Below are 22,807 nucleotides of genomic sequence, written 5' to 3' on the forward strand. Positions count from 1 at the left end.
GAGGAACTCCTCACACAGTTGTTCCTATTTGCAACAGCATGAGAATGATCATCTCTTTTGATGTTCGTGTAGTGGTGATGTGGGCCAGGCAGCCAAGAAAGAAGAATTTCTGAGAAAGTGAAGCAGATCATAATTAATCTTTTGAGTCTCAAGGAGCAAAGGAGAAAGCAAGAAAGTCTGGTGCAGCCATTGCTCCCTAGTCATTCAGCCAAAATATTCTATAGAGGTGGAGCATATGTCAGACCTGAGAGACAATTTCCTTAAAGCTGTATTCATCTAAAAAATAAAGACTAGGCCTCTTTGCAAAAATTGAAATATTATTTGAAAACTGCTAGGAACAAGAGAAATTGTATAAATGGCACATTTATACAATGGAAAGTGTGTTTCCAGAGCACTTATGAAAAATAATGAAATTTTCAAATGTTGGAAAATAAATGTAGAATTAAAAATATTTGGCATTCCAAGGGTAGATGAAAATTTGACTATTGGAGTCCTGTGCAATTGTATATCCCGACATTGCTGGGAACAATTTTAGAGAAGAAGCTCAACCACCTTTACCACTGAGACAGAGCGCTCCTTATTCCTGGTTTTACTAGTGGTGACAATTCATACAGGTGTTGGCAATTTAGATAATTTATCACCTGAGACTTGTACACTTATTGCCTCATTTTCATCACCTGGAGCGAATGACTGTCCTATTTCAAATTAAATTTTAAAAATGTTCTTTTTATATGGGCAGATGTGTTCATGAGTTTTCCAGTGCATCACATCTAACAACTCGGAAGACGAAAATCTGAATTATTAGACGGTAGAGTTACACGGTCAGAAACCATGATGTTCTATGAGACGGAATGATGTGTCACTTTGGAGGGTACTAGATACTTTTCTTAATAATGATGATGGAAAAAAAGTTCTTGGATTCTAACAACCTCTCTTGAAGCAAAGAAATTTAGATGACGATTTGGTGCTGAATTTATTGGCTATTGAGACATCTGGAATTTTTATTTGGTTACTGTTTGGTTTTATTTTTTCCTATGGGGCTCTGTGGCTTGGAGACTCTCCAAAGAGGTTATCCCAAACCTTTGTTAAAGCTTTTCATGGCTATTGACCGTAATCATGGACAAAAGAAAGGCAGGGAAATAGTGTTTATGAAAATGAAGGGCTCTCATAATGTATGGTAGGATTTATACCTTCCCCGCCATCTGTTCAACAAACTGTGATATGCTAAGATCATGGAAAGGGTGGAGGTGGAAGGATGGATGATTCAGATGGGGCCTCATTATATGATTGGGAAAAGTGGCATTATCTTATGTGAGAATCTGTTAGCTGGAAACTGTCATTGGAAATCTGCTGATCTACTGTTATGTATTGAACATTTTAGATTTATCATGGTCTTTATTAAATTTTGGGTAGTGCCAATTACTATGGATAAGTGACAAACAAATGGATAATTAAATAGTCCCTTAGTTATTTTGATTGATCTTTGCAAATTCCTATTAGGTCGCTGACATCTTCCTAGTAGGGAGTGTCCTGAATGCACTATGCCATTTTAGATGCAGTCTCAGTCTATGTATACTGAAAATACCTTTGGCAACAAAGAAGGATTAAATTCCAGTTTAAGTGAGGAGAAACTTTTCAAACATTTATCCTAGATCTCTCTTCATATGAATACCCACATGTAGCTATATGTGCCAAATTAGCAGTAGGTAATGAATTCTGATTTATATGAGGCAGCCATTTCCTGTAGTGGTTAGAGCAGCAAACTGAGATAAGAATTTCTATTCCTGTTCTGCCACTTGATTCACTGTACCAGCTATGGAAAGTCACTTAACCTGTGTCTATTTCAGCCCCCCATCTGTAAAGTAGGGATAATGTTTACTTAGCTTTAATGAGAGATTCTATATAGATGAAAAGTATTTATCATCAGTTTGGAGCATAAATCTGCATTCAGCTTCACAAGCCTCTCTCTATATCTAATCCCTTACTGCATTTGACCATGCTCATGAAAGAGGATAGCTGGCCTTTCACAGCAATAAAAATACAAACAGTTACACTCAGTACATCATATTTGTAATCATTAATGACTAAGGAAGGCATCCCACTTCAAAGAGTATCAGCAGATTCATACACGATAGCAGCAACTGCAGTGTTCAACTTAACAGTCTTTTTCTATACGATAACTGTGAAATATGGGTCCTCCATCATTGTTCTTTATTGGTTCCAGCAATTAAATGAATGTCTTTTTGGTACTTAGTGGAGTAAGCAGTATTAGGACCAACTGCCAATCTATGGTAATTATTTTTCTACAGCTGCACCTGATCTAGTTCTTTGCTGTATTCCTATGTTTGTCTCTTGCAATGGCTTCTCTGGTGACTAAATAACATTTAGAAGCTGCTGAGGCTGGGATACTAGTAGACAGCTTTGTCCTTATACAGTACTCATAAAATATTATAACACTTCTGAAACCTACCTGTTTCCTAATAACTCCCTGAGCAAATTTTCAGAAAGCAAATTTTCTCCTACTGTATCTATCATCTTCACCCGGGCATATCCTTATGCACATCTGTCTGAATTGCACAGATATACCCTATTTGCTTGGCCTAAACCTTAACCTTTTAACCAGATGGGTGATTCAGTTAGGCTTTTTTTTTTTAAACAAAGAAAGAGGAAATCCACTGCCCTTCCGACATACAAAAACATGTCTTTTTAGTGTTTGACTACATAATCCATTTGTCGGAAAACAGAGCTTCGAGTATATTTCACAAAGGTCATATTTTTCATTTGGTTTATGAAACACTTATAAACTAGGACTCCAAACTGTGATTCCCAAACACAAAACAAAGTCAAAAGTTATAACATGTTTTTGTTCTAGCCTCTCCAAATTACTTGCGAATGTATTCAAACACAATATGAGCAGATATTTTATTTTATTGAAAATAAACAGACTACAGGGTCCTGTTTAAGAAAAAAAAAAAAAAAGGCTGAGGTACATCAAGCATAAACATGGAAAAAATACATTGGTTTAGAAACCCATAAATCCTTATTTGAATCTGCCAACCTGAAAGCCAAGTAAAGCTCGAAAAAACGATTTTTCCTAAATGCTATGTCTGATTAAGCCATACTATTAAATGACAGCTGAACTTTAACATTAATATGATATTATTTAAATAACTGCATGATTTTTTTTTACACTAAAAATGATGAATGATTTTTGGACAGCTCAATTGACATAAAGCAAGAAGCCCCTTTAATGAGATTTGACAAAATGGAGACATATGCAGAATATTCGTTACAGCTCATGTCGCAGGGTTCTTCTTGCGGAGGCTATGGTGATTTTTTTTTTATATTGTCTACAAGCACTGAACCATCTCTTTCAATTGCCACTTCCTTTCTCCATGGATTTTGAATTTAGCTTGTATCGTTTACATATTACTCTTAATCAGAGAATTTTGTATGTTATGGTTCAAAGTTGGAAATGTGAGAAGTCTATGAAACAGAGGCACGAAGTGCAGTTATCTTATCCTTTGTCTGCTGGGTATACAAGGAACTAAGAAAGCTATTATCTGTAGGAGACTTATGGAGAGATAAAGCTTGCACTGAAGAATAAGTTATAAAATTCGGTTTGTCAATATTTTCCAAGGCTAACGATAAATCACTAACTTAGCTAAAACTTAGGATTTTTTTTAAAGCAAATTGATATAAACAAATACACACGACAAAAAGGCTTGCATGTTGCAAAGTGTGACTTAGGAAGGGTCAACTCATATCAACTTCTTGCAGAACATTCTATTAATAACCTATTCTTTAAAAGTATCATTCCTAGCATGTCCAATGCCACCTATTAGGGTGACACTTTTCTTCTATATGGAGCCAAGTATAGATCTAGAAATACAGTTAACATAGAGCTATAAAAGAGTACTGCTTTGCTGAATAGATGCTCTAGGTCCAGGGATTCCACTGGATAAAACAAGCTTTCTGGTAAAGGTATTGATTTAAATTCAAGGAGGCTGGAAATCAGTGAATAACTTTCTCATCATCCCTAAAATCCCAAATAGATTTTTAGGATGTAATTTTTTTCTTCACACTTCACTTTAAATCCCAGGGGATACATTCTCATAATATTATAATACATGGGAGAAGCATGCTCAAAACACAATGTTTTAAAGAGAGTGTCCTCCCGGGTATGTTCAAACGAGAATGAATTATTTTAAATTATGCTCTGAGTATAAATCGTATTATAAATATAAAATAATCAAATTAAAACTAACAGGTTAAAACAGCTGACTTTATAACCAGGAAAAATGGGTGCCATATCTCTATTAAAACAGCCTATTTTTTAGAACAGGATAAAAAACGACAAATGGTTCAGCAAAGGGGCCACACCACATACAATGGAAAACTATTTTACAGCCAACCTAAATTCTTTTAATCATTTGTGCAAAACTCCTATGGTAAAACCTTCCCTCTCATCTGATTTTTCCTCAATGAATGCTTGTGCCAACATCAAAATTTAGTTTCAAGAGATTTTGCATACTGGATTGTGAGAAAAAAACATGCAAGTTAGCATAATGCTGAGATGTAATTAAAAATAATAAAGCACATAGAGATAGAGGTATCCCTACCTTGTCCTTACCTTCGCAACATTCCCGTTAGGATCCTGGAGCTCTTTCCCAAGTTTGCATCTGTTTCTCTAAGCTGAGGAGAAAAGGGCTATATTAAAAATCACATGCACGCCATTCTGTATAAACAGCAGAGAGTTCTACTGTGCATTGATTTAATCTTCCTCAGTTTTAGCTTTTATTCAATTCTAGTAAAGCTCTGAAATGTAGGTATACATTTTCCCCTTATAAAAAGATGAAATCTGTGAAAGATTAAACAGTGGATGTAACAAGGAGCAAAGGCTCTACAAATACAGGTCTGAGGAATAAATACATTCCTGATGGTATCTATATTTTCCATTGATGCATGTGTGTGCGTATAATGCCTATGAATGTTAGTGAGAGTTAAACAAGAGTACCAAGGAATGAGGAGATACCCAAAGGTTTAGCTATTCTTGTTTTTTCACATGCTGTTCTTTCCATTGTTTTCATACATGCACCAGACAAAGAAATCTGAAGGAAAAACTATATCACAGAACAATGTCATGTTATTGATACAGTGAAAAATATATCTTTAAAATATTTCCATAGTGCTTCTACAGCGAAGTTTTACCTATTAGATATATGAAAGGAGGAACTAATCTTATAGTTTATAGCAGCTTTCATTGAAATGGATCCCAAAATACTTTACTGATTGTGCAAACTACTGCTATATTATATATTATATTATATTATATTATATTATATTTGTTTCCCCCACCCCTTTGGTGGAAAATAGGTAGTGGTTTAACAATGCTCAGCAACACTATATATCCAACTAAACTTAAACAAATTATAGCGCTCTACAGTAAACACTGCATGTCAGGCAAGTGTCTGATTTAAGAGCAGTCATCAGTAGAAGAAAAAGGAGGACACAGAGTTATTCTCACTCTGTATCTCTGGCCTAAGAAATATTTAAGTATTTATACCAAGTAGAACAACTCAAACAAAAGAGACTGAGAGAGACCTGGTGCTTAGGATACTCGCTAGGGTTGCAGTCCATGCTCCAGAGAGAGGATTCAAACTTGTATTTTCCACATTGCAGCTGAATGTCCTAACCACAGGTCTACTAGATATAAGAAGTGGGGGCACCACCACCCCTGCCTCTTCCTTGATTTTATGAATGGTGCCCAGGTGCTTGGGTGAACGGTGCCTTGGGAATCTAGCACTTTGTTCCCAGATTTCCTTTGGTTTTATTACAAAATGGTTAAAATGCCTAAAATCAAAACAAACCTTTATTTCAGTTGAACAAAACATCTAGTTCGACCCAAAACTGTTGTTCCTTTTTGCAATTTGCTATCCACCCAAATTCCAAAAAATTTAGGTTTCAGAGTGATCCGAAACGAGATTTGTTTTTTTTCTCTCCAATTCTTGGAACTGCCAGTGAACCAAAAACTCAGCTATTTGCATAGCTTTCTTGTCTTCTTCACAGACAAATAAGACAACAAATTTGCTGGTTAATCCTGGATATTTTACCATTGTAAAAAGCACATATCTTGAATCCCAGGATAGGTCATCAGACGGTGAGGATCTCTTGAGTCTTCGAGTCCTGTCCCTTAATCTATTTTTTCTGCACTGACAATAAAGTCAGAAATGAAGCACAACAGTAAAATCTAACAACTATAGCAACCCCTTCTTTGAAATGCATTGTAAACTACAACAATTGTTTCTGAAGGGGAACGAGAATAAAAACACTACATATACACACACACATGCACAGACACACAGTGCATCAGAAATCTCAAGGGGAAGGTAAAAGGAAAACTAGAAACTAGAAAATTTGTTAGGTTTTTTCCCCCAGTTGATGAGAGAAGATTGTTGCATAACCTGCTTAAACAGGAACTAGGGGACTGTGTTGGTGGGAAATGTTTATACCCTCAGTTCTAGATTACTTAGGTCTTTATATCAGAAGCTTGGACCTCCTAATAGCTGCTTGAAATGCTTCCAAGGTTCATGTGGCAGAGTGAGAGTTAACCACAAGAGAAGAAATTTGCCTGGAGAGTTCATGAAGGAAAGTTTATGTATTCTAAATTTTACCACGCCACATTCAACATTTACTTCTTCATTATAAATTCACATTTAACAGGTTGACTTGATGATTCAGCAGGTAGGGCCGTCAATGTCTTATTGCAAAAGAGACTTTGCTTTGGGAGACAAAATGCATTCTGTGTTATAAATCCATAAAAATTAAAAAGGGCAACTGTAAGCAGGAATCTCCAGGTAATGAAGGATTTTCGCTATCATAAATTACACCCAATAGTACATGTTGAATACCTAGAACAGTTTCCATTTTCTGATATTGCACATATTTCCTACCCTGAGTAGTTGCATTCACCACACTAAGTAGTAAATGACTGCCAGATAGGGCCTTCAGTTATGAATAATATTTTAAAGAATTATTTTGATATTATTTAATTAAATGCTACTAAAGAAGAATGAAGCAGAAGGATAAGAATAATTGACACGCCCACTCCCCACCTTTAATGAAAAGGCTGGACTTTGTCCTAATCCTTTGTAACTAAATATCATGATGTGATGGGGTGTGTGCTTTGTTCTGGGAAGACCATGTCATGCGTACTTTATGATGCATAAGGTGAAGTCTAGATGATTCAACTTCTGGAAAAAACAGATTAATCCAGTATGACACATGCAACAGAAAAAGTACTTGTTGCAATTTTTTAAAAGCGCATTAAAAAGATCAAGTTTTTATCTATGCCAGAAATGAACTGTAAACAGAAATGTGTGTTTCCAGTTGCTCTTTTATTATGTGTAAAGATGGACTCAACACGAGGGGGGGGGGAGAGAGTAACATGGTGTTTTTCCTCCTTCCTTTTGTTATAAAAGAAGTTTTCTGCTTTTTACCTTTAAATATCAGGTCCTAACTTCCCTTTTTGCTGGAGGACTTTGGCAAACCTGAAAGGATTAAATCACTGCTCAAGGTGGTGATTCATAGATTGCACTATCCAGGTTCGACAAAGTTCTCTAGCAAAATGAAGGAAGTCAGGACCTGATATTCCTAAGGTAAAAACAAGCAGAAAAAAAGTTAGGCCAAACAGGCAAACTTGAAAGCCATATGTCGACACCCCAAAGGAGCAGTAAAAACACAAGGTCTTTTATTCTGTATTGGCAGAAAACCCAACATACAGGTTTTCAAATCATAAATACACTTATTTTAAAACAAAATATTTCCAAGACAGCTCTTCCTCCATTTCTCTGCTAATACATGAGTTCAGCGATGAGTGAAACAATTGATGACACAAAAAAACAGCTATATCAACCCAGAGAATTCTGTGTTAGCTGGTTGCAATGTCATTAGCTGTTGAAGTGCAATCCTAAAACCTCAAACATGGCTGGCAAGTGAAGATAAAAGTAAATATTCAAATTGCATGCTTTAGTCATTTCTAAGACTACATATACTGAATAATTTGTTACAGATTTGGGATACGTAGGGGGGGAAACATTTGTTGTTAATTTTTTCTACAAAATGGGGAAGGGTGATCTTATGATTAAGGTTTGACAGACTTCCTGTGTGACCATCACCAATATGGGTATAATCGTACTTCCCTTTGGAGGTTGCCTTGAGATCAGAAAAATGAAAATCTATACATGTGTACAAGTTTTTAAAAAATTGTTTCTTTGAAATAATGGGAGAAAGCAGGGAGAAGAAAATAAACAAGATGTTGGGACTGATAGAGCTGAGGGTTGTGGTGGGAATTAGTTAATCATCTGGTCCATTTTACTGATAATTTTGGATTAATCCCTAAAACCCATTATTCTTCAGAGCCCTGTCCAGTCTTGTTAAATTAAGAGACTCTTGCAATGTGGTTTCCACCATTTCCTTGGGATTCCAGTAAATCTCACTGTGGGAAATGCTTTCTGATATGCAACCTAAATCTTTAATTTTTAGATTATTCCAAATATTTCTAGTTATGCGTCCATCTTAAATTAATGCACTCCTCGCCCTTCAAACAGAGGGAAACTATTATTATTTTTAATGTTTAGCCAAGCTATATACACCTATCCATACATTTAAATCATTTAAACTTTATTCATAAGTAAATCTAACCAATTAATCAATATTTTCCCAATAATGAGGGGCTAAAGAACTGAATGCAATACTCTACTCCAGTGCACTCAGACTAGCCTGCTGACAGGGGGGAACAAGGAAAAGCAATCGCTGAGGGGCCCGGCGATTTAAAGATAGATACATATCCTCCTCTCTTCCATACCCCTCTTCTCCCAACGCTTGCGCTCTCCACCTCCCCCTGAGCTAAGCTTATTTATGAGGTGCCAGGCAGGTTCCCGGGCGACTGAGGAGATGGTATCTGCTACTCAACTTCCCGGGTTCATCAGTAATGTCCCTGGGGAGTCCAAGGGACCCGAGAAGCTAAGCAGCAGACACTGCCTCCTCAGCTGCCCGGGAACCTGCATGGCTCATAATAAATAAGTAAAAACTTCCAGCAGAAACCCACTCGGACTTCAGCCATCCTTTTCTAGGAGGGTCATTGACTGTTCTGCCATGGGGCCTGGAATTGCTGTCAATGGGCCTGCCAGAGTCCTATAGAAAAAGTCTATTATCTCCCTGCTCTGTAACATGATGCCTCTACACGTGTAATGCAAAGGTATTGACCGCTGAGTGAAACTGATTTCCATTTTGTTTTTTAACATCACCACCACCAACAAAAATTAGAAAATGGGATACATAGAGATGTGAGCTAAGATCACAACCTCCGAGTAGACATCATGCCACAGATATATGCTCTCATATGGATCCAATGGAGACCTGAAAACCATAACTAGGAGGCATGCAATAGGACTGAGTTCTAGGAATTTGAGGTCTTCCATTTCTAATAACAAATATTTGAATGGCTTATTGCTGTAGGGTTACCAATCAGCTTCCTAGGGAAATTTCATTCCTTCTTAACCTTGCTCCATGCAGGAATTGGAAGAAATAGAAAAAAAATTAGAGTTGAAGCACTGACTTCACAGAGTAGCACATGTGTAGTTTGCAGCCCTGTATACTTCTGCAGTCAGAGAATTCCTCTGCTTCCTTGTTTTCTATAGCATATCTTCTAAAGCAGTGTTTCTTAACCTGGAGTTTTAGAGGGGTCGCAAGTGCAGAGCTGGTATTGGGGGTGGCAAGAAAGGTAATTCTAGCCACACATGAAACTAAGTTACATGCCTTGTTCAGTAGTTTGGAAAGGTTAAGAACCACTGTTCTAAAGCATATGTATAGGTATTCTATAAATGAGGAAATGATGACATCTAACAAGTTTGGTTATTCTTTTTTCTTAATCTTGGTTTAATTTTTCCTATGATAATAATGCTCAGCTCTTACACAGGGCTTTTCATCAGTAGATCTCAAAACTGTTTACAAAGAAGGCCATATTATTATCCCCATTTTACAGATGGCATAGGGAGAGACAGAGGCATAGAGAGGTGATGTGACTTGCCCAAGATCACCCAGAAGGACAGTGGCTGAGGCAAGAATTGAATGCACTACCTACTCGAAGTCAAACTTACCTGATGGCCAGGATCACTTTTTTGTCCCTCTTGGATGCTGGTGCTATGTTTGCTTTTCTCCAGCTCAGAATGCCACTCCCATTACCTTTCCACCCTCACCCCGGCTTTCTCCACAACTCAGGATAATTGACTTCAGTGGGACTACTTGCGGGAGTCAGATTTTGCAGGACTTATTGGACTTTTATTTTTTAATAAGTAGTGAAGGATGGTCATTACATATCATGATGTAAGAGCTGACTTATTTAAGGCTTTAATCAATGTGCTGGACTATTTCTGCTTGCACAGTGAATTTGCCCAAAGCACACACAACCCTAAACTAACAATTCTTTATCATCAAACTCACCCTTTCACGAGAACGCTGGATCTTCTCTCTGTCATGGCTCAGGTTTTCCAACATTTCCTGTCCAATCTGCTCTGCATTAAAAAAAATCAGAATATAAGTCATGAAAAATACAGCCTCCAACATGCCAAGTGAAATTCTAACAAATATATTTAAAGAAAAATAGCGCTGTACCATATTAGATAGCCTAATCATTCCACCTAAACACAAAGAAGAAATCACTAGCAAGGCTTAAATGTTTTAAATATCGTACAAATGAAGAGGTAACAGTCAAACCAGAAGCTGTCACCTTGACCATCTAATAAGATAGTTTAGGCCATAGGGATTGATGTTCACCTTTGGTATAACACAATGACAAGAGGAATTTTGTACTTGTGCTGAAGGGTGGGAGTTCATATCTCTCACACGTTCTTTAACCTTTGTCTCTCCCCTCCTGATTCCATTGTTGGGAAATATCACTAAGAGACACCAGCAAAGTTAGGAAGATACTGAAACAACAGACAGTGGAAGGCTTTTCTCCACACACTCCCTAACTCCACCTGCTAATGCTAAAATTAATTACCCCCCTCCCCGGCAACTGGTGTTCTGCCTCGCTCCATTGATGGTACATCAGGATGTACTTAGCATTCTGGAGAGCTGAGAGATGTGTTCTGTTGGGTCACCTAGTATTATTATAACAACTCTATTAATTAATCTGTTGGCATGATCTCGTTTATACTTTGGCTGGTTGCTTCCATAGTCTATGCTGGATTAATAATTGCAAAATCATGGGGAAAATTCAGGCTTCAAGACATAACACAAAGGCTGTGCACAAGCCAGGACTTTACTTTTGAAATAGCTTTAATCTCGTGTTAACCTGAAATAGCTACTACAGATATGCAAGTATAAGAAAATAATACCACCTAGCAGATAGAAGAGATTTCCATCTTCAGAGCTCTATACAAACATTAATTAATCCTTGCTACATCCACCCAAGGGAAGAAGGTAAGTTATATGATCCACATTTTACAGATGGGGAAACGGACATAATTTGCCCCAGGCCACATAGCAAGTCTGACACAAATAGAAGTTTCTAACTTTCAGTCCTATGCACATTCTTTTAGGAGGCTCAGCCTACCTCTGCCAAAAAAAAAAAAAAAGGTCCCAAACCAAGTATATAGTATATTTCTCTAAATAACAAAAACACACATTACTATTGCTATGACACTGAATTACGAATAAGCAAGATCTTGACATTTGATCCCTACAATGCTTGAAAGAGACTGAGTCAGAAACAAAAAAAAGTAACATATTAACATAGCAATTCGTACAATTCTAAACGGGGGCATTTTCAGGAAATTATCCAGCCTTACACTTTTTTTTTTTTTTAAATATGAGGAAAAGAAATCCTGGACATTTTTTTTTTTTTTGCTTAATAATAATTTCAGTCAATAGTGATATATATTCTGCCAGCTAAAGACCAAAAATATTCATTACAGTTTATATTGCTGGATCAGTTGCCAAGTACAGGACAAGTAAGATAAATATTTCCTCAGATATCTGACCACAAATTGACATCCACATTACACTATCTTGTCCCTGCTGGCTTGCAGTCTTCTCTTTTAGCTGTATATACAATGCCTCCCAAAGGTGAAATGTGGTAAGATATGTGGTTACTGAGTTAAAAAGCTGTAAGGTGGAGTACAGCTACACAGATGGTAGAGTAGGAAAAGTGACTCAAGACTCATTTGCACCTATGTTTGCATGTCCAATAACCCATTGGGTGAAACTATAACATGCTTACTATCAATCACTAGTAAAGCATTTGAAATATTGGAATACATAAAAGGATACATATATTCACTATGTTTTTTTAAGAAAAATATCTTACTCAAAATTTGGGAAGGGTGAGATTGGTGAGGATGTGTGTGAGAGTGCATGTTAAAAAAAAAAGAGTCTGGAGTAGATTTTCTTTCAAAGGAAGAACTAAAAAGCAAATTGGCTAAAATGGTCTGATATTTCACAAACAAGACTCAAAAATATCTTTGTAGGATGCAGCTCTATATTTTTATATACCAACTTTAAGAAAATTATTGTATTTTTTAAAATATTTTTCCTGTCAATGGCATGTTCACATACTTTGCTTTTTAAAACGATTTAATTTATTTTCTAACCATCAACGTGACAGCAGCATCAACTGTAACTGAGGGTAATCCACCATCACTTTGACAAATAGTGTATTTTCCTCTCATTCCTGATGACTGAAGACATCAATAAATAAGGAAGGAGAGCATGTCAGCCAGAATATCACAAAATGAATTGCTGATATGATACTTAGGGATTAAACCTTCAGCCATGAAGTTCAAACTGGCACAGGGGTCCGAGAACTGAGGTGGCTGCATTGCTTTCCAACAATCTCCACAGATACATAATTGGATGGATCATCAATTTTACAGGAGTTGTTTTACTCTATTTGCACTGCATTTGATGATCTTTGGCCCTTTTGGGGCTAAAATAACAGCATAAGTTGAAAGACGAGACCTAATGGAGGTGACACTAGAATTCCAGCTATCAGTCTGAGCATCATAAACTGAACCCTTGATCTAAGGGCCTGTAGTACAGCTCTTCCACTCTCAGAGCTTTCACTGATATCAGTGAGACTTTTGCAAGTGGAAGGTCAGCAGAGTGAAGCCAATAATATTTAAAAAAACAAAAACATGTAGAGAAATGCACACAGGTAAATGATATAAGGCACCTCTTCATTTTGGTCCAAGACTGCAGGATTTCCATGGGCAGGGGGGCAGCAGAGTTAAGCTCTTAAATAGAACAATTTACCACTTTGATATTATTGCTATATGTTTGCTATCATATTATATCCCATTCCTCATGTACCTGATGTATTCCTGCCAGTTCAAATCCTCACCAATCTAAACAGTAAATTTATGCATTTAATTCAGGATTGCAGCTTAAATTCTTTCAGACTATTGATCTTGTTGAATCAGTTACCAGACTTCTACAATTACATACAGTGGTCAGTTTTATAAGGTATGTTGTGGGTATCTGGGACCAAGACTAGAACCTAAGAATGGTCAGATATTGTAAGTAGGTGTACTGTATTCATGGAGCCTCACGTTAAGACTGTAAGCTCTTTTGATCTTCAACTGTTTTTTGTGTGCATGCGCGCACGCACCGTACCAGGACCTTGATTCCCCAAAACAATCAATAGGTGCTGCCATAACACAAATCATAATAATTAAAATTAAAATAGTTAAAATTAATGTAAATTATGAGATTCTGAAAGTGACATAAAATTATGCTCTAAAATGACAGCTAAAACATCCAGAAGTAAAGGTGTAAAAACATTTATACCAGTATAATTCATGTACTAATTGACACAAGGCAGCAAGAACAGTCAATACACACATTATTTCATTCTTAAGGTATGCTATAATGAATAATAAGAATAAAATACAATCCGGCACAAAGACCTTAATTCATCATTGAGTATCAGCCTTAAAAGGACAACAAGTGTCAGGCTTCCTGGGTCACAAATGTATTCTGTCTTGAACTGTTAAACTCAGGTGGGGGAAATCATCTACTTAATCACTGAGCACTTTGATAGTACCATATTTTTTGTGGGGCCTTCACAAATGATGTTTAGTTCTATACTGGGCAGGGTGTGCAAGCAAAAGATGATAATATCATTTCCCAAAGCTTTGCACATGATCAGATGCATAAATAAAGATGCTTTGATATGATGTGGCTGATGTAAGTTGAAGCTGTGAAATGAATAGTCATGTTCATGTTCAAAAATAGGGATGGAAAGTAGTTTACCAAATAGAGAAGGTAAAAATCTGCAGGAAAAGTATTGATACTTACAAGGGTCTAACAGGATATTGAAAGAATGGAAAGCAAAAAATAAAAATAAAAAAACATACAAAGTTATTTGACAGCATTCCTTTAAAAATAAATGTTCTTGATTTTTATCAAATCTACATCACAAGTTTAATATTTATTTCTGCTGTAGTCTATTATTTTCTTTTTCATGCAAAAAGAAAAACCAAGAATCCTTCCATGGAATTTATAAAATGCATATTTATTTATCCAACAGACTGGAAAGGCTCATTCACAGCTATACTGGTCTCTTGGGTAAATACATTAGTCATTCTTTAAAAATTTGTATTATTGACTTGAGTGATTAGAGAGGCTCTTTCAAAATCAGTCTAGCCTATAAGGTAAATAAATGCTTAAGTGGTTTGAAACCAAAGAAAACAAGCAAGCCAAATTGTGTGATGTGCCTGATGCACGATATTACATGAGAATTAAAAAGAATGAAACAAGCTTGATAGGACATCAATTATTGCAGTTTTTTGTGTGTGTAAGAGATATGAGCATGCATAGGACTTATACGTATTTTCCCACAACGCAATTTATACACAAATAAAAGCCCAGATAACCTCTTAAATTAGCTATTTTTAACCTTACCAAAATGAAGATTTATAATACAAGACGATGTATGTTTTACAAAGTATCTTTCATATCAAAACTTCACCCCTGTGTGTGGAATATTTATGCACCTCTCAGTAAAATGCAGCACACATCTTGATGTGGTAAGAAAGGGTTGAAGAGAGGTGTGACCAAACTATGGGGAGAATGCTAAGGTGATTTGTTCAGTACGACTTCACATTTGTGTTATACGTACAATACATAGACATACAAACAGAGGCGAGAGAGGGAGACAGACCGACTGACCATACAGTGGGAAGCAGAGATAATGTGAAATAATTAAGGTGGCTGTTCAGATGGTGAGGCAGAGAGTTAGAAAAGCTGTTGAGAGAAGGAGATAGTTGAGTGGGGAAGTCTAAGGCCCCATTTCAGGAAAGCACCTAAGTATGTACTTAAGTGGCCTTCTTAAATAGGGATGACTTCTGGAATCAGGACCTAAAAGGAGCATGCATCAAGTCAATGAAAAATCCTGAAATAGGGATATATTGGTAGTGGGTACTGAAATGGACAGAAACACAGTTACGATCTTTGAGTCTGGGGGCAATACAAGGTCTGTGTAATGAGGTATATTGGCTCTTTAAGAGCACAGGGTCCAGAAGACCCTGTTTCAGGTTGGAATCAACAAGGTCCAGAAAACGGCCTGATAGCAGAGAAGAGGAAGCTGTCCCAGGGAACTGGGACTTGTATGAGGGCAAAAACCCCAGGTACGGTTCCTTTAAGGGCACAGGATCAGGGCTCCCCTCTTCTTTCAGCCAATCCGGAGGAGCTCTTTCTGGAGCAGGACACTATATATAGAAAGCCTTCTCCCTTAGAATTGAGAGGTAAATTCTAGGGGACAGAGCTATGAGAAGTGACCCTGTGAAAAGCAGCAAAGAGCTCATGTGGATGCCAGAAGAGCCAGAGATAAGTGTGAATCTTTGGATTGCAGTGATGGACTTTATTGGGACAGTTTGGAACTGCTTTTGGGCATTAAGCCAGCCCCAAATGGAGGGTGGTAGGATTAATAAGAAAGGCTGTGGGAGACCTCTAAGGGACCCTGAAGAGGGAAAACAGAGGGAGGTTGCTGCAGTGGCAACTCTTGCCGTGAGGGACTGCTCAGGAAGGCAGCAGCCCTGTTACGGTATGGTTGTCATATTTTGAACAGGTTAAAATTTGGAGAGTTTGGACTTTGGGAGTACTTAAGGGAGGGAATTACAGGAGGTGAGAGCATCAATAAGAATTTCTGCAAAAAGTCATGTTACAAAGTACTGTATGTGAACAATTCCAGAGGGTAGCCGTGTTAGTCTGTATACAGGAAAAACAACGAGAGTCCTGGAGCACTTTAAAGACTAACAAATTTAATTTCTGCAGGCATAAGCCCTTGTGGGCTGCAACCACTTCGTCAGATGCCATCTTTAAAGTGCTCCAGGACTCTCTCTCTCTCTTTTTTTTTTTTTTGGTGAACAATGTTTTAGAGGTGACAGAGCAAGCAATTTTACGACTTGGAACATATACTGTAGGAGGCAAAAGAGTTCAGGGGTGAGTGAAAAGCTTAGGTACCTGACAGCAGAAAGTTAATAAATAAAGTGCTGACACATCTTTAAGTATGGTTACATAAGTGGAAGTGGTATAAGTTTACAGTTCACACACAGACATGCCAATATAATTAGAGACAGAGGGATTTCGATCTTTAGGCTACTGGATGACAAATATAGGTTAATTTTGATATATCAAGGATTACAGATAATGCCTATAAGCCAATAGAGAGAATATTTGTAAAACATTAAGAAAATGCAGCATAGTGAATTGAGAAAGTTATGCTATTCAAATGTCTACGTATCTGCAGTACATGGGATGCTGATGGGTACATACATTAATATAGGATAAAACAGAAGTCTGATTGTTATCATATACAACAGGGCACTGGTTAGACCATATCTAGAAAGGATACTTAATATAGTTTTTGATGCGGTATAATAAGGACAACCAAAATGTTTTGTGCTTTCATGACTTCAGCTACAAGACAAGATAAAAGAAATTACCTGGTTGGTCTCGCTGTGGAAGCAAAACAAGAAACAAAACAAAAAACCCAAACCCCACACAATTCCCAACTCACCTTAAAAATGCAAACCTCTTTAAAAAAAAAAAAGATTACCATAAACTATGATGAAAGTTCATAAAATTCACTTTATTGGTCAACAGTAAAAAACATGGTATTTTCATCTAGAGATCAGGGAAACCAAAAAACTCAGGCTCACTGCTTTGTACAAAGGAGAACAAATATGGAAGAAAAGGTACATGAGAGAGAGGCCAGACTACATTAATGCCCTTAGGAGTGAACTGTAGCAGTTTAAAACCAACTCTCCCCTCTGTTCCGCTCCCTCCCCACTCCTACTCACAGGGAGGGGGGAAACATATGAATTGAGGGGGGAAAGAGAGATGACATGAGACAGGCCCAGTAACTTCACCTTTAGTAGCCTCTTCTTTTTCTAGGTCTTCTCACCTTTTCTAAAGCTCTAACATACATCAATCTACTGGCATAAAAACTACCCATTTCTCACTAACTGGTATTTTTTTCCTGTCTACTTCCATCACACATCTATCTTAGCTCACTTGCTAACATCCTCATTGCATCATTCACAGGAGGTGGCAGGCTTTGATTCTACTGAGGGCTTACCTATACTGAAGTCCAACCATTGTTCCAGCCATATGCTAGTTCAGTAATACTCATCTGCTCCAAAATCCTCCCTTCAAATTTTCTCCTTTTCTGCCTCTTGGAACAAATGCTCAGAAAAACACCTTGCTCAGTGCAATAAGACAACTAATATCCTGCTACCCCATTCACAATCTCTAACTTAAATAAAGTCAGAATCAAGCCACAATATTTTTTCCCACTTATTCTTCCTTTCTATTATTTTTAGTGGGAGGAACACTGACCAGACCACGTTAGAAACTCTAGTCCTCTATTTATCCACACTACAGGTACAGCGCAGGCAGCGGATGCTGCTCTATTAAGGTACCTCCCAGCCTGCACTATCTCTTGGGCTGAAAGAGCAGCTCATTCAATTCTTGACCTCTCTGCTGAGACTGCCTCAAAGGTGGCAAAATAGTCACAATCCTGATCACCCTTTGTGCTGAGGGTAGCTGTCCTCCAGAAACTGGACCAAGATTATCTCCCAGTTTCACCCAGATCCCCAAGCAGCCATGCAATGACAATGAATTTTGTTTACAACTTAACTGGATTGAATTCAGATTGGTAAATAAAGGCAAAAGACTCCACATTCCTTTATTCAGCAACTTCATCTTAAGCAACAGGCAATGCAAGCAATTACTTTGGACCCTGCAGTACTGCTGCCTGCAAAGACTTAAAACAGGTCTGACTGGAGGGCAGGCAACTCTTGTGCCAATTCCTGCATCTGGCAGCTTGAGGCCCTGAAAATCATAAGGCTGGCTCAACCTCTGCAGCTGAGTTATCTTCAATGCAATAAACACAACTTAAGGCACATAAAATTTAATGCAAAATAGGTTGGAGAGTCTATAGACCCACTGGCAAGCGGAAATCAAAATCAGTTACCCTATTAAAAAAGCTGAAGCATCTTGGAAAGACGAGAGACATTTTAAAGTTAAGGAGTGGAAGAAAGAGATTTTTAATGCATGCACAAATACACAAAGCCACTAAAATTTGACATACAAACAATGCTAACTGAAAACAAAATGGCCCACAAATACTTGTGTTTCAGGTACTTTGTCTGCACTGATATTTGTCATGTGATTTTTTTTTAATTATTATTACTTGAGGGAGCCATTTATGAGGCTTAAAAAACAAGAACTAATCTTCTCTCAGTGTTTTAATTTCTCGACAGTGGAAAAGTCAAGAGAAGACTAGATCTTACATTATTTCAGTTGCATAAATGGCTCCTTGTGTTAAAAAAAAAAAAAAAAAAAAGTCCATAAAAAACAAATCCAAAATCAAATATCAAGATATTTGGGTTTATTCAGATTTACCCTAATACCATTATATTCAAGATTTATCATGAGTAAACTGAATCTAGAAACTTATTAGAAAGTCAGGAATGCTGGGAACACAAGCACACATTCTCTAAGTTTTTGATCTTTAATACTTCTGTAGGTAAAGAGAGCTTTTTAATTGCACTTACATTCTGCAGCAATACATTCTAAATGTGAGAGGAAAATATATTTCCTGCTGCACTCAAAACAAAAATATTTAAAGAAAAAAAATAAGGTGTTGGACTTAAGAAAAACAAAATCAAAGGATTATTAATTAATTAATTATAGACTATTACTATAAATTATGTTTCAAACTACTGGCCAAAAATCTTGACATTATTCTGTGCAAAAATAAAGCCATGCAGAAGACAACATGAGATAAAAAAGAAAATTAAACTTTTCTTATACATTGGAGAGACCACAAGGCAAGTGAGCAACTCAGCAACCTAGGACCTAGCTTCAGAGCAACTCATTCTTTGAATACGAATTAGCAGCGCGTAATCTCAGCATATTTATGAGGCCTTTTGCCTGGTCCCTTTCTCCTGTGAATGCTGTATTATTCATTGCGTGTGCCCTGACCCCCGTGCGCTCCTGTTCTGACAAATCATACTTGATTAAGACAAATCTTTATTAGTTAGCTAGTCAACTTCCCCATTTATCATTTGCAAATCCCATTCTCCTTTTTGAGTACAGTAGAAGTGATTGAAACTATTTCCCCCATATAAAAATGAAATGCTTGTTACTGACAATAAGTGCAAATAAAAGCCCCTAAGTCAGTAACAGACAAAACAAAGGTTTAATAGGTATAAATTACAAACATGGCAAAACTCTAATACAACAGCATATTTTAGCAGGGCTGAGGTAATGTTTATTAGCTAATCCTTTCAATAGATTTCCCATTTCCCCCTCACCCACTAAACTCATTCTTGAAAACAAAATGCCATATATGCAAACTGCATTGCAAAGTTGGAGTCTCAAAGTACTAAATTTATTATATATATATATATATATATATATATATATATATATATAAAGACTGCTAAGTAAAAGAGATTTTTACCAAAAAGAAAAATCTTTTAAAAGTGGATATGTAAAAGGAGGCAAAATGAATTCAAAATTATTCATGAACCTTCAGCTCTGTATGAAAATGTAATACTTTTTCAAGAAAGTGGCAATTTCTAAAAACTTCAACATAATGTTAGTGTATTCCGTACGTATTTTACAACTGGAAAAAAATCTGTGATATCTAATGCTTGCCATTTTACTCAAGATAGTGGCTTTTACTCAGAAATCTCAAGGATGTCCCTTCCATCAGTGCTCTGCATCTGGAAATATGACACCTCCATTTGCAAATTTTCAGGTCCAGGAATTAGACTGCTAGAACAGGACTATGGAGATGTAGGTTCAATTCTCTGCTCTTCCATAGATTTCCAGTGTGACCTTGGTGAGTCACTAACCCTCTCTTTCCTCAGTTTCCCGTTTGTGAAATGGAGATAAAAGTACTATCCTATCTCATAGGGGTGTAGTGAGGATAAATATATTAAAAAATTGGAAGGTGCTCAGATACTATGGAAATGGGGGCCAAAGGTACTTAAGATAAATAGAAATGTATAATTAAATCAGTGATATAGTACAACTAGTTGATAGATAACTAGCCTATAATATGCAAATACTACTATCGATTTCAATAAAAGTAACATATCTGTGGCTGGCACAACTGCCATTCTATATATATCCATATTCTTCCGTTTGGAGAACTGGGATTTTTCCAATGTTTATTTATTCTGCTAATAGCTAAGGATCTCTCATGTTTTCACCACAACACTCTATTTTTCTATAAAAACTATATTTAAAACACTAGTTAGAGTCCACAATTGATTAGTACAATTAAATCATCATAAAACTTCACACACAGAGTGAAATTAACCACAGCAAGTGCATCTGGGCACCACTTACACAGTACGGTTCTAATGACACCTTCTTACTCTAATATTCTGTTTCCTATCTGTATTCAGAGTCAACTCTGCTTACTTTAATGACAGAAGTAAATTTCATTCTTTAGTCCTGCAAAGTTAATACTGCTATGAGAGAGAGAGTTGAATCCTCTCCCTTTTCACATATCAGCAGAATTGCTAGTTAAATTCCAATTGCAGGGATACACTGAAGGCAACTAGTTACTTCAGCGCGTCCCATCTAACCAAAATGGGATTACGGAGATGTAACTGAGGGTGTGGACTCTGGCCTGCTAAATCTCAATTAGTGGGGATGATCTGAGAAAGAAAGAACTCAGCTTGCACTAAATATCCAGGTTGACTTTGTAGGGCTGGACATTAGCAGGCAAAAAATCTCCTTTTACTGATCACATTTGTTCTAGAAAGCATCGTGATGCAAACATAGACTCCTCCATAATGCCACTTTTAAAGGCACTTTTTCAGAGTAGAATCACATGTTAGGAACAAGATCTTAAGCCTGTCACATGGGGTTTAAGAGCTTTGCGGCTAGAGTTCTATCAGCCCTTCTAATTGATTGCTGGCACCTATTGTTGCTAAGATTTGCATTTAAGGGTACGTCTACACAGCAACTGGGAGGTGTGATTCCCAGCTTTGGTAGACAGACACCTGCTAGCTTTGCTCCAGCTCATGCATTTAAAAATAGCAGTTTGGCGGTGGCGGCACACACAGCAGCTTGGGCTAACTGCCTAAGTATGTACCCAGGAGGTTGAGTGGGACTATACTTGGGCAGCTAGCCTGAGCCACTGTCTATGCTGCTGCAGTCACACTGCTATTTGTAATGCGCTAGCTCAGGCAGAGTGAGTGCTTGTACCTACCTTAGCTGGGAACCACACCCCCAGCTGCTGGGTAGACATACCCTTCTGGATCTCGTCAGACCCATGGTTGTTGCTACATGCTCATGTGGCAGCTGTTTTAAACAGTGCTTTTTTTCCAATGGGTGTCTAGTAAGACAAACGTGACTGCTTTTTTCTGATGCAAGATGGCGATGCTTATCCACACCTTTGTCGTCTCAAGATTAGAGTACTACATCCTAGTGTAGTTGGGGTTACACTTGGCTTCCATTTGGAAGTTCAAGCTAGTCCAGAATGGAGCCGCCTGTTTATTAAGCCGGAGTTTTAGTCTGGAGCACATATCGCACATGATCTTGGAGCTGCATTGCCTGCCTGCAGGCTTCCGGTGGCGATTCAAGGTCTTGGGTTTTCCTTTTAAAGCCCTAAATGGTTTGGGTAAGGGTTACTTGAGAGACAGCCGCTCTCTTCTTCTATACGTCTTTAGTTACAGTCAGCAGAGGCAGTTGAGAAAGCAGAATTTGTGCAGAATTAATGTTCTGTGCAGAATTTCATTCTCCCCCACAGATTTGGTGCTGCAGAGCTGGTGGCCACCACTAGGAGCCACTAGACCCAGCAGATCCTGACTCTCCGGCTTGCAAATACAGGACACTGCTGGGGGTGAGGGGAAGCTGGAGGGTGCTAGGCAGCTGCAGTTCCTGGCACGTCCTGACGAAAGGTGTGCAGGAAACTCCGTACAAGCCCGGGACCCAGCATCAGGCTGTTTCTCTCCCTGGATCCCTTGGGGGGGGGGGGGGGGGTAGGGTATGTGGGTGCCTGGGCTGGGGCGCCCTGCAGCTGGGCTCTGGGGGAGTAGTGGGTGAGTTGTCTAGTCTGGGAGGACGTCCCACCGCTGGGCTCTGGGGGTGGGGGTGTCTGGGCTGGGAGGGTGCCCTGCAACTGGGCTCTGGAGGAGACGGGAGAGGATGTGGGTGTCTGGGACCAGAGGGGCAGAGTCTTCCCCCAAGATGTGCCCAGCTGGCACATGTGACACAC

At 37.9% G+C, this 22,807-nt stretch overlaps 1 protein-coding gene across 4 annotated transcripts in view; it reads right to left on the reverse strand.

The window, feature by feature from the left end:
• The window catches only part of VTI1A (vesicle transport through interaction with t-SNAREs 1A), a 327,438-nt gene that overhangs the window by 107,599 nt on the left and 197,032 nt on the right, over window positions 1-22,807 (reverse strand). For 3 of the 4 annotated variants that reach the window (XM_067537002.1, XM_067537001.1, XM_067537003.1), the window contains exons 6-7: window positions 10,504-10,574; window positions 4,634-4,695 (exon numbers count right to left, since the gene is read on the reverse strand). In XM_067537002.1, coding sequence (XP_067393103.1) covers window positions 4,634-4,695; window positions 10,504-10,574 — 133 coding nt within the window. Of the gene's footprint in view, window positions 1-4,622; window positions 4,696-10,503; window positions 10,575-22,807 lie in introns of all 4 variants that reach the window. The other variant, XM_067537005.1, reaches the window with a different exon arrangement.

This window comes from Emydura macquarii, unplaced genomic scaffold (assembly GCF_026122565.2).
Source record: "Emydura macquarii macquarii isolate MOO-44397 ecotype Brisbane River unplaced genomic scaffold, CSIRO-AGI_Emac_v2 contig_3692, whole genome shotgun sequence".
NCBI lineage: Eukaryota > Metazoa > Chordata > Testudines > Chelidae > Emydura > Emydura macquarii.